The sequence below is a fragment of the Lutjanus erythropterus genome, chromosome 10 (assembly GCF_056507025.1).
Source record: "Lutjanus erythropterus isolate fLutEry1 chromosome 10, fLutEry1.hap2, whole genome shotgun sequence".
Lineage (NCBI taxonomy): Eukaryota > Metazoa > Chordata > Actinopteri > Lutjaniformes > Lutjanidae > Lutjanus > Lutjanus erythropterus.
The window spans coordinates 25,308,607-25,320,601 of NC_139326.1; the positions used below are offsets into that span (position 1 = coordinate 25,308,607).

General features: G+C 38.7%; 1 protein-coding gene across 2 annotated transcripts; it reads left to right on the forward strand.

The window, feature by feature from the left end:
• Positions 1–144: 144 nt before the first annotated feature.
• On the forward strand, positions 145–9,673 carry rmi1 (RMI1, RecQ mediated genome instability 1, homolog (S. cerevisiae)). 2 transcript variants are annotated; one of them, XM_084728765.1, is made up of 9 exons: positions 145–612; positions 863–1,074; positions 2,581–2,691; positions 3,797–3,946; positions 6,428–6,498; positions 6,875–6,998; positions 7,274–7,361; positions 7,588–7,777; positions 8,407–9,673. In XM_084728765.1, the coding sequence occupies exons 2-9, from the start codon at positions 913–915 to the stop codon at positions 9,542–9,544; spliced, it is 2,034 nt and encodes a 677-aa protein (XP_084584891.1). In that variant the 5' UTR covers positions 145–612; positions 863–912; the 3' UTR covers positions 9,545–9,673. The 2 variants fall into 2 exon arrangements, with proteins under 2 accessions (XP_084584891.1, XP_084584890.1); XM_084728764.1 differs by having other exon boundaries at positions 866–1,074.
• Positions 9,674–11,995: the final 2,322 nt, after the last annotated feature.

Consider the following 11,995-nt stretch of genomic DNA (forward strand, 5'->3'; position numbering starts at 1 on the left):
AATTATAAGGACCGGGGTGTTTCCAAAGTGATAAGATAAGCCCTCTTTCCGGATGCAGTTTCATGTTAATTTACCGTGTCTATTCAAGTTATTCCTGTTTATAAAGGTGTGATCTGCGATGCTAACAATACATTGAGTTATTGTAAGGATTTGAGCGAACATAACTGTTACGTTTAGAAATGGCTGTTGTATGTAAGAGCTTCTGTGGTCATTTATATGGACACAAAGCTGAGGTACAGTAGCATCAACAGTGCTAAATAAGTTGGGTAGAGTCAACTTTGGCGCCTTGGCTACTTTCCAGAGTCTACTTCCACGCTTCTCAGGTAACATTTCTAACAACACTAACAGTTTTTTTCAATTTTATGTTAATTTAATTCTGTCGCATGCCATCTTTCTGACTCAGTCTCTTTCTCCTCCATAGTACACAGACGTGACCATCTCTATCAGCAGTGACACGCGGCTTATCCATGCTAAGGGAAAAATAACAAGCGACAGTTTAATCCCTCCTGTCGATAAATCATCCCAAGATTTGGTGTCAAGTGGTTCGGGAAATACAGACAGGAGATGACCCCTTAACATAGAAAACCCATTTAAGCCCTCGGGGATTGCAAGGTGCAATGCTGTGAATTAAATTAGATATAACATTTGAACAATTACTTGTATACTACACCAGCACAACAGTTAATTTGTCTTTTTCACAGCCTTTTTTTTTTTTAAATTTACTAAATATATTATTGCTAATCCATAGTTGAGTCAGTATTTACAAATGCTTAGAAATATAATTATTCAGTTACTTGGCTTCAGCAACTTAAAAAAAGACAACTAACTGGATGCTAGAGTTGTGTGCCTTAATGTGTATCAGCAGATAACAGTGTAAAAGTGGCCTAAGATAAATATATACAAAGAAAGAGGATGGCCCCTGAGATCCAGGCAGTGGTGCGGGCCACACAGGCCTGGCTGCAGTCCTCCTGGCACGTTCAGGTTCCCTTTGCCTGGCTGGAGGCCTGCATAGAGTGGCTGCAGGAAGAGGCAGGAGGACCAGGTCGTCTGTCACAGCAGCAAATCAACCGACAGGTAGGCAGGATGTCTGGCTATCTGCAACTGAATGTAAAATGATGACAGTCTAGATTTTTACTCAGTCTGAAATTTGGGTCATGTTATAACAGGTGGCTGTATATGTAGGAGGGAAGATCATTACCCCTGTCTTTTTAAAAAATGGTCTGTGGCATGATGTGAATGTCCTCTTCAATCTTTCTCCAGCCATCCATTAACTCATGGTTCATGACCTTTGACACCCTCCCAGTTGATGCAGTGACTGATTTTGGTTTAGTTGTTCCAGTGTTCATTCAGTCTAATCTTCTTGGCATTTCACCAATATGTTGTTTCCCACAATTAGTCACCCCAAAAATTCAGTATTGTTTGGGCTCTGTCAGAAACATAATCAACAGATTAGTCAATAATGAAAATAATTGTTGGTTAGCAACCATACAGCTGCTGCATTTGGTGTTGTAGTGTTGGATACTTCTGGGGCTATCCTGTGTATTTAGTGTGAACCACTCTAGAGGGAGTAAACCATATTGATCTGAATAATGTCCTTGTCACAGAGGTTTTCTTTCTTTCTCAAATGGAAAGAAAGTGGCTGTTTTGCATACCAAGTAACCTCAAAAGATGCTGTACACACTGTGTAGTCCAGTAAACAAATATTGTCCAACCTTATACAAATATGCAGCACATAGAAAGTGTAATTCATTGAACCTTGGAGCAGACGTGCATCCAAAGCTCAGGGCTACTGTCTACTACTGTCATGCTACAGTGGGCAATGATAAGCAAAAGTGCACAATTTAGGAGTGAAAGAACGCCTCCTAATCTGACAAATTCTGGTTCCTGTTACAACATGCAGATAGCAAGGGAATTTTTTTTGTGTAAACAGCATGAATCCATCCTGCCAAGTGTCAGCTGTACCAGCTGGTGGTGGCGTCATGTGGGGGTATGTTTTCCTGCATTTACGCATCATTTGTACACCACAGTGTACCTAAATATTGTTGCTGAACAGCTGTGTCCCTCCATGGCCAAAGTCTATCTTTTTTTTATTCAAATAGATATTGAGTGGGATAAGGCTTAATTACATATAGTGTGATTGTCCCAGGAACATGACAGCGGGATCAGTTCGTTCAAGTGGCCCGCATGGTCACTAGATCTGAACCCAGGAGAACACTTTCTGAATGACATACATGAGGATGCTCATGTCTTCATTAAGAGACAAAAATCTGCTGGGACTTGATACGATACTACTGAGTCAGTGTGCCTCAACGTCCCTGTGACGTCTGTAGCTCTTGGTTGAATCATTTTTTGGAAGAATTCAAACTTTTCTGATAGAATAATTGGATGTGACTCAGTCAGGCTAGTTTAGGTCTAAATGAAATTACTTTTAATGGACATTTATGTCATGGAAGTGAATGTAACTAGCATCATGTCACAGGATGTGAAGTATAAAAATCTCATTAAATAAGTCTTGATACAGAGTGTCTTAAAAATTCACTTAGACTAGAAAAAGCCTCATTGCCTGATGTGAATTTGTAGGCACTGGACCAGTGGCTGCTGACAGACCTAAGAGACCTGGACTACCCAGTTCTCCCTGAGGGGCTCGCTCAGGCCCAGAAGACTGAACTCAGCGGCACCTTCTGCATCCAGGTACAGGCTTGTTGTCCATATGCTATTCAAGCTGTGTATTTAATCTCATGTTTCTTATTTGGTTATTTATTTTATCTTTTTTTGTTAATTGAAAATAGAAAATTAGTTTCTACTATTCCTAACTGTTGTGATCATTGATTAATCATTTCAGTTATGTTTCATGCAAAAATGACAAACATTTACTGCTTCCAGCTTCTTAAATGTGAAGATTTGCTGCTTTTCTTGATGGTAAATGAAGAATCTTTGTGTTTTGAAATTTGTACATTTCTTGACATTATGTAGACTAATCATTTAATCCTGTGAAAATAATCATCAGATGAATCAATAATGAAAATAATTATCAGCTGCAGCCTTATTAGGGACAATGCCCATGCATCAGTAAAAAATAAATTTGCCCAGAACGGTAATTGTGATTGACTATTAAAAGTCACTCTAAAAAACTTTTGGGTGATCAAACAACAAATGGCATTCAGAAGACAATATTTACACCTTCAGCAGAACACAGACAAGAAGGAGGAGAAAAAAACAAAAATCACATGAAAACAACAAAACATGAGCAAAATCATCAGCAGTAAAAATTGCAGTTCACATTGAGCCAAGAAATAATCACAGTGTTCCTATTGCTTTTCTTTAATTGAGCCATCCATTTATATTGCTCCATTGTGTTTGTTGTATTGGCTTGGAAATATTTGGTTTGGCTTAATATCATAGCAGGCTTAATATTTCCAAGGCTGCAACAAACAATTATTTTCATTATTGATTAATCTGCCAGTGATGTTCACAATTAATTAATTATTCGTTTAGTTTATAAAATGTCAAAAAAACTGTGAAAAATGCTCATCATAATTTCCCAGAGCCCAAAGTGATGTCTTCAAATTTGCTTCTTTTGTCAAATCAACGGTCCAAAGCCCAAAGACTCTTTATTTATTGTCATAAATGACAAAGACGAGCAGCAAATCCTTACATTTAAGAAGCTGGAACCAGTTAATTTCTTCCATTACCTCCATACTGTAATATGACTGTAGTATCACACATTTCCCTGGATGTTTCTGAAATTATTAAGCAGAGAAAAGGCAACACATCCAAAGATCCTACTCTGTTTTAGGTTGATTCATTACTGGACATCAGCCAGCCTGCATACAGTCAGCTGCAGAAGTTTAAGGGCACAGACTGTTCAAACGACGAAGTGTCTGCAGTCACGCAGGCCACCCAGAGGCCCTGGGAAGCCCGACCCACCCGAATGCTGCTGCTGCAGGTCAGAGGATTTTTTTTTTTCAAATAAAGCAGATACAAGAAAATCACCATTGAATTTTGATGGTGTGCTTCTGAAATCAACAAGTAATTACCATTAATTTCTGAGTATATTTTGAGCTAGTGGCTTTTAGTTCAAAACCCAGATTCAATAAGGCATTGAGAGCGTGTCTTGCAGATATTGCAGATATTTTTTCCTACAGTAAAATAGTTTGTTGCACTTAAGAGCTTTTTCCTGGGCTAAAGATTACTGCAAGGTTTCCTTTAGATGACTACATCTAGAGGAAAAGTCTGCATGCTATGGACGATGCCGTATTATTACTTTGCTAATAAAGAGTTTATTAAGAATATTTTTTGGCATATTACACAAAGTAGTCCTGACTGTAGCATATTTGACACGATAAATACTACATCACACTATTTACCAGTGTGTACAATTAGACTCAATCAACTGTCCAGCCCTAATCTACCACCAGGCTTTATGTGGCTTTATCTCTGTGAGTTTGCTTGGGTAGAATAACAAAGATTTCTGCTTCTCTTCCTAACTGAATCAGAGTGGACAGGTACAATCAGTGACAGCATATGAAAGAGTAAATTGCTGGGATATAAGGCGCAGACTGTAATTTTCACCTTAAGTATTACACTTGTCACTGCTCTGTGGTTTCTCAAGAATAGTTCTGGTGTTGCTTAGAAACGATGCAATGGCTTTTCTTTTCTTTTTTTCTTTTTTTTTTTTTTACTGTTTCTCCTTTTAAGCAAGTCATGTGATGCGAATACCCATGGCGGTTAAAAATCCACTGGACTCACTGCCAAAAAGGCTGGAAGCAGATATGTTCAGTCAGATAAGGCTAGTCTAGCCAGCATATACGATGGAAAAATAGAAAAACATCATTCATTTCATTTAATTTCCAAAGATATTCAGTCCTGGTTTAAACCAGCAGTAAAGTTTCGGGGAGTTGTTTTCCCTGGATGTTGTTGCGACAAAGCTGGCGAGGGCTGGAGAACATGTGTGGCATGCACAGTGTACACATGTGCTAAAGTGACAAAGTCATGATTTGACAGATGGACATGTCCATAGGGACTTCAATTTTATACCACGGTGGAACAAAAATATTAAAATACAAAGATTGTGATGAATAGTGTAATTTGGTACAGGATTCAACATAAAAACACCCAGTTTCAGATTTTCTGTGCACATTTCACTCACTTTGATAAAAGACAAGACAAGAATAATAAAGGAAAAGAACTTTCCAATGTGACCAGTGAACAGGTACCAACAGGTGCGTCAAAAAATGCTGAATTTTGATTAGAAAATATTATATAAAATAGAAGAAGCACTAAATTCTAATAAAAAGAGATGTGTCTCATTTGCCCACTGTAGTAGGCCTGATAATGTTTGTTAAATATTTATGTAAAATAAGTTAATTACACAGCAATCAAAGTAGGTGTGCCACATGAGACTAAATTAGAAGATTTTTTAGAGCTGAAACTAATTATTACTATTATTTTTATCATTGAATAATCTGTTATTTATTTTCTTGATTAATAGATAGGTTGTTTGGTCCATAAAATGTCAGTTAGTGGTGAAAAATGTTGATCATTGTTTCACAAAACCCAAGATGACATCCTCAAATGTCTTGTTTTGTCCACAACCCAAAGATATTCAGTTTACTATCAGAGAGGAGTAATGAAACCAGAAAATATTCACATTTTGAAATCAGAGAATTTAGACATTTATTATTTATAAAGTGATGCAAAATAAAGTATTTTACTAGTCTATTAATAATCATTGCTGTGCTAATATTTTTTAATCATAACTTTGACTAATATGGGAAAGTGAGCATTAAGGTGTTAGGGTAAAAAAGCCTTTGCATTTTTGTTGGACTTTTCAACAAAGGTGGAAGCCAATAATGAGTGTGATAGGCAGGGAAAACCCGATGACTTTACAATACTACTGTATTACAGAGTGTCTGAATGATTGAATGTCACCGATAAAAATGTGCTGCTTTCATGTCAGTTTTAATGTCTAAAACAGTTTACCAAGGTAAAGCTGTACTGATGTCACAATTTATTTATTTGAAATGGCACAGTGTATATTAATCAATATTCAAACAAATGTAAATGCAGCCAGTTTAGCTAAAGGTTAGTTTTCATCTGCTGTCTCTTTGCCACCTGTAGTTAGGCGCCTTAAATCTAATAGTAGATGATACAGGCACTGTATGAGCACAGGATCCTCATAGTGTCTTAAAATGTCTCAAGTACAATTCTGAGTCCTAAAAATGTATTTATGATATTAACATTACAGTTATAAAGTTGGAAACCTGTTGATCAAACCTGTTGATCATTTTTTTTCTCAATAAGCCATTTCTTGTCAGTTACACTTACATGGATGATCTAGTAGGGAATCCCTAATTGATTGTGGTAAAGACAACCTGGCTAAATAATGTCCTTATTTAGTCAAATATACTGTTTCTCTGTTGTGCAGGTGACAGATGGAGTCCAAAGCTTGGAGGCCATGGAGTATCAGCCGATCCCTGCACTCAGTGCAGCTCTCAGGTTAAGAATTGTTCTGAGAAACACTTAACTGCACTGTGGTGTCCTTTTGTTGCTGCCAGCGTAAAAAGGAGAACTATTTTCTGCAATTTAGTATTATTATTTATTATTATATATACTTTTATATATTTCCAGCAACCAGTGTGTCTGGTTTTAAAGAAGAATGTGTTTAAACTAACTTTCCAGAAGGAAACAGAGGGACTGATGTTTCTTGTTTTTAAGATATGTTACTTAGATTTGGGCAGAGATGTCATGAAATCAAAAATTAAATAAAAGTTAATAAACACAGTACTGCAATGTCACTGCCTTTGTACTCCATTTTTGTAAAAATGAAACCATATGTTTAAATGAGCTTGTTGTTGACTCTTGTCACCCTCAGGCCTGGTGTGAAGCTGCAGCTGCAAGGTCAGATGGTTTGCAGACTTGGGATGCTCCTTTTGGGGCCGTCCAATATCAAGGTCCTGGGTGGTGAGGTGGAGGACCTTGCGGACAGGAATAGCCAAGTAAAATCTGTTTCTGTTTTTACTGCTAGAAATAAAAACATAATCCCCACTGTTCTTACAGAAGATAACTGTATATTTACAAAAAAACAGTTAATGGGTTTGAAGATTAAATATTTTGTGTTTGCACTGTATTCAATGGCATATAGGTCAAAAAGTTTTTGCAAATCATTGCATTCAGTTTTTATTGATGTTTTGGAACTGGGGATGTAGTTGGCAACTAATTTTCTTTCAGTCAGCTAATTGTTACAGCTCTAATTTCTGTACTGCTCTGATAGGGGAGGGTGCTGTGTCGGACACTGGGACTTCCTGAGGAGGAGGAGCAGCAGCAGGAGGTGGAGGAGGCTCCACCTGCACCACAACAGCGTATGTTCACGGGCACTTATGTATCTTAATGGTAGATGATGTCCTACAAATGTCACTGATAGTATAGAATATGTACACTACAATGTATATTTGATTAGAAACTGGCCTGTTAAACAATGTGTCGGTACCTTGGGATGGCTGAAATCACGTTTTACTCTTTGACTCCAATCAGTCTTATGATTTAGTTTAAATCGTGATCTTGTTTCTTGTTTTGTTCTGTCTTTAGGTAACCAGGAAGTGGAAGACCTGGAGCTTGATGACGCAGAGTTGCTGGCCAATCTGGAGGGCCAGGAGGAGGTGGACAGGGTTTGGGTTGGGCCTGTTCAAGACAGCGGCTATGGGACACTCAACGAGTCCTGCACTCAGTCCTCAAGAAACTCGTCTGTCAGGAGCCTCACCTCGACAGCCTCATTTAGGTGGGTGGTGAACTATATGATGTCTTGACATTTTGATGCTGGAACTCCTCAGTTTTCACTGTCAGCTAAATATACCATGACATTTTGAATTTCAGCCTAATGTTTGTTCCCAGAAAAAAAAAATCAGCATTTCTCTGTCAGCTACTTTAGGAAGCTTTTAGCACTTTTACTCCACAGTCTGTTGACAAAGTTATTTTATGTAATGTCTTTTTTATTTATTTATTTATTTATTTTTATGTGTTGCTGTCTTTATCTTATTCTCAGGGTGCTCATTTGCAGCCTGGAACAACCATCAGATTTGATGGGGGATGCTGATGAACAGCAATGTTTTCAGTTAATACTGACTGAAAACACTGTTGTAACTGTTTAGAATCAAAAGTAAATTTAAGTTGATGTGACTGACCACCATTATTGCAAAATGTTACTTAAATACGTGTGCAAGTATACTCAGGAGAGTATACTTATTATACCATTAGATTGTTATTATTTGCGCATTGATGTAAAAAGCAGGATTTCACTGTTGTAGTTGGTTGAGGTGTAGCTCATTTTGACCTTTTTTTTATAGTACTACTATTTATACTATTTTAGTTTAAGTTATATTAACTCAGACCAACATTATTCTCTTGCAGAGGTGAATCCTCTGCCCACTCTTACAGAAGTGGTGGTTCAGTCCAAGGTCATCTCCACAGTTACGAACAGGAAGATTCTGACTTGATTCAGGAAGACATCCCTGATGATCACAACATGGCAGACGAAGACTTTCCTGATGAAGACTTTGACGATCTTCCCCTGGATGAGTTGGACAGTGTAATTTTCCAAGAAAATACAGATGTTGCTGAGAGGAGCACGCCACAGGGCAACAACAGGACAACAGGAAATCCCCAAACTGCCCAGTCTGAGTGGCACACTGTGAATAACATAGGGTCACAGCTTGGTTCTAGCACCTCCAGATCCACCACGCAGAAAAGAGACTATCAAGGCTGCATAAAAGTAGCTGCCTCACCGCTCTTGTCCCCGCCATTACGTGACCTAGAAATTGCTAATAATGACAAGAGAGATTCTATGGATGTGGAAGACATGGACTGCTTTGATGGGGAAGTACAAACTGGGAGGACAAATCAGCTCCCTGTTCACCAGGGGCCCAGTAGAGACAGAGAGAGCGCTGCCAACAAAACAGACACTTCAGGCTCCAGCTGTAGTCTCACCAGCAAGTCATCACGAAGTGTAACACCTCATGGGCAAAGTTACACCTCCAGCACTGCAGACTTTGATAGACTGTCTGCTAAAAAAGATCCCCAGAGTCTCATCTCACCCCATGCTCTCATTCTGACCTCTCCACCCTTTACATATTTGTCCCTTCTGGAAGACATGATGTCAAAATCAGACACCGCTATCACAGAAATCCGTGTCAAAGCTTTCATTGTGACACTCCTGAGTAAGCTGAGCAGCAGCAATGGTCTTTGGAGTGTCAGCGCCACAATATCTGATGGAACAGGATACCTGGATGTGGAGCTGTCCAATGAGGTTCTGACGGGACTGCTGGGTTTCTCTGTGGCAGAGAAGGCAGCACTGAAGCGAGACCCAGCTCGGAGAGGTGAGCTGGACGCTGGGATGAGGAGATGTCAGGAGGAGCTGGTGGACATGTGCTGTGTAATGACCATCATGGTCAACCGGGAGGGCAGAAAAGCTGTGGTGACCAAGGCTGAACCCATCACTGAGAAGGTGCTACAGGAGTTGGAGCAGAGGGTAAAGGACAGGAGAAAGTAAACAGAGGAGAGGCTGATGGGAAGACAGAGCACTTCAGTATTGCCTTAAAGAGCCGTCAGACAACCTTTTTTGATGGTCAACCGACTTTTTATAAGCCAAAATATCACTTTATAAACCAACCAGACTCCATAGGCATAGTAACTGTAGTAATTTTACAGCGCAGAACACAGGAGTTGCTGGTCTACCGCTGCCACGATCTGTTAGTTTGTATTGTGTGACTTCTGTGTTTTAAAAGGTCAGGGGCTAAGGGGCTAGTAGCAGGTCCAAACCTAAAACTCTGATTGTTGAATCGAACCAATGGGAAAATTAATCATTATATCAAATTTTCAGCTGCAAAACTTGAAATGCTCCATAACTTGTAAACCCATATGTCTCATACATGATGTGCTCATTGTGAATTGAGCAGGAAAACTGTGGATGTTTTATTTCCTTTAAAATTCTTCACAATAAAAGTGCCCCATTATACTTTATTTAAAAGCTTTTGTGATGAAGCATCGTAAACAGCAGTATATTGCTTAGTTTCCATGCAGATGCCCCTCTCTGCATCTCCCAACTGAGTCCACCGCCATTGACTGTAGCTAATAACACTAACTCTGGCCTCATACATCCTTGTACCTCACACAACTCCTCTTCAGGTAATCTGAACTGTCCCTTTAAGCGTTTTCCCTCATGTTGTGAAACGTTGTTGTGAAAGGGTTATTTTTTTTAGGACTTGTGATAAACCTGCCCCTCTGCTTCACATTTGAAAGCAGAATGTATGAGCTGGATGTCTGATGATCAATGTGTTGCAATGCATCCCATCTGCTATATGTGACATTCTGTCATTATCAGCAGAAGATTTAATTCATCTATTCTGCATCACTCCCAAGCAAAGTAAACTGATTCAAAATATATCTATCTTTAAAAAACTATGTGAAGAGAAGAGTGAAGATGTGAGATGAGAGCACAGAATTGTTGGGGGGTTGGGGTGAAAAAAAAAAAGAGTTCATATTCTGATTGTTGTAATGAATTGCCAGACTTTGCATTCATTCAGTACATCCATTACTTCTGACTGAAAAATGATTGAATATCCAAGGGCAGCATGGGTCTTTAATAAACTCCCCCAGAGGAGAATGAGAGGAAAGGAAGATAAAGGAGAGGCCATGAGCTTCAATTATTTCTCTTCATTACAGAGCCTCATCTGTGTTTTTTTCTTTGATGAACACATACACCAATACATTTGATGCTTTGTCTGTATTTACTGTATACTGAAATAAAATTTTATTGAAAGTTTTATAAATTTCTTTCACTTTCTTGAACTAATAAAGCGTGAAGTAAGAGCTAATTTTACCCTTGGATTTCTTCTGGTCAAATCAGTCTGGTGTTCCTCAACATTAGATGAATAACCAGACAAACTACACAGCTGCACTGTGTTTCATCTGGTTTGCAGAAGTTTTATTAAATTGAAGATGCACTACTTAAGCACACAATGCTAATTAAAAGTATCCCTACAGTACTGTCTGGTCCTGTGGCTCTGTCCACTATTAGAAATAAGGGTTCCAAAAGAGTTCTGCCTGTAGGCATGAGGTCCTACCTAGAACTGTTTGTTTCTGAAGAACCCTTTTTTAAAGAAAGGGGTTGTCATGGGTTTTAAGTTAGACTAATGGTTCCTTTAAAAACCCCTTTCTTCCACAGAACCCTTAGAAAAAACAAAAAAAACAAAAACCTAGGTGAGTTCTAGGTAAAGCCCATGTAATATAAAATGGTTTTCGGTAGAAAGTCTTGGTTGGGTTCTAAATAAAATCCTTAGAGTATATGAAGATTGTGAGTAGAAATGCTTGGGTGGAGTCTAGATAAAAGCCTTGGAGTATATAAAGGTTCTTGGTAGAACATCTGAGTGTGTTGTATATGAAACCCTTGTCATATAAAAAGGGTTCACGGTCACCATTCCCGGATGGACCCCTGGGATATAAAAGCATTCTCAGTAGAACCTGCTGGGTGTGTTCTAGATAAAAACCTTGGGGTATAGAAAGGTTTGAGGTAGAACTCACTGCATGGGTTCTAAATAAAACCCTTAGAATATAAAGAGGTTCTCAGTAGAATCCCTTGGGTGGGTTCTAGATAAAATCCTTAGAAAATGGAAAGGTTCTGAATAGAACCACCAGAGAGGGTTTTGGGTAGAACCATTACACCAGAGAAGTATTCTCTGTAGAACGTCTCGTAGGGGGTTCTGGTTTAAACATTTCCCATGTATTTCTGGGTAAAACCCAGCTAGAACGTTCTAACAGGGCTCCAAGTGGAAACTTTAGAAAAGGTTCTACTGGCAACAAAAAAGGGTTCTCCTCTTGTGGGTCTAGTTACCAACTTTGTTTCTAAGAGTGTAGAGGTGTCAGTAATGTCTCTTGAAGATGAAACATCTCAACAATTTGTCCAACACAAATTAATTTGTGTCTCGTCTACTGTCATACAGCA

What these genes read in the sequence shown, in the direction of transcription:
- rmi1 (XM_084728765.1), top strand. Translation starts at nt 913, where the DNA reads ATGGCCCCTGAGATCCAGGCAGTGGTGCGGGCCACACAGGCCTGGCTG. An exon ending in GCACTCAGTGCAGCTCTCAG is followed by an intron (nt 6,499 to 6,874) that starts GTTAAGAATTGT and finishes TGTCACCCTCAG; the next exon opens with GCCTGGTGTGAAGCTGCAGC. An exon ending in TTGCGGACAGGAATAGCCAA is followed by an intron (nt 6,999 to 7,273) that starts GTAAAATCTGTT and finishes CTGCTCTGATAG; the next exon opens with GGGAGGGTGCTGTGTCGGAC.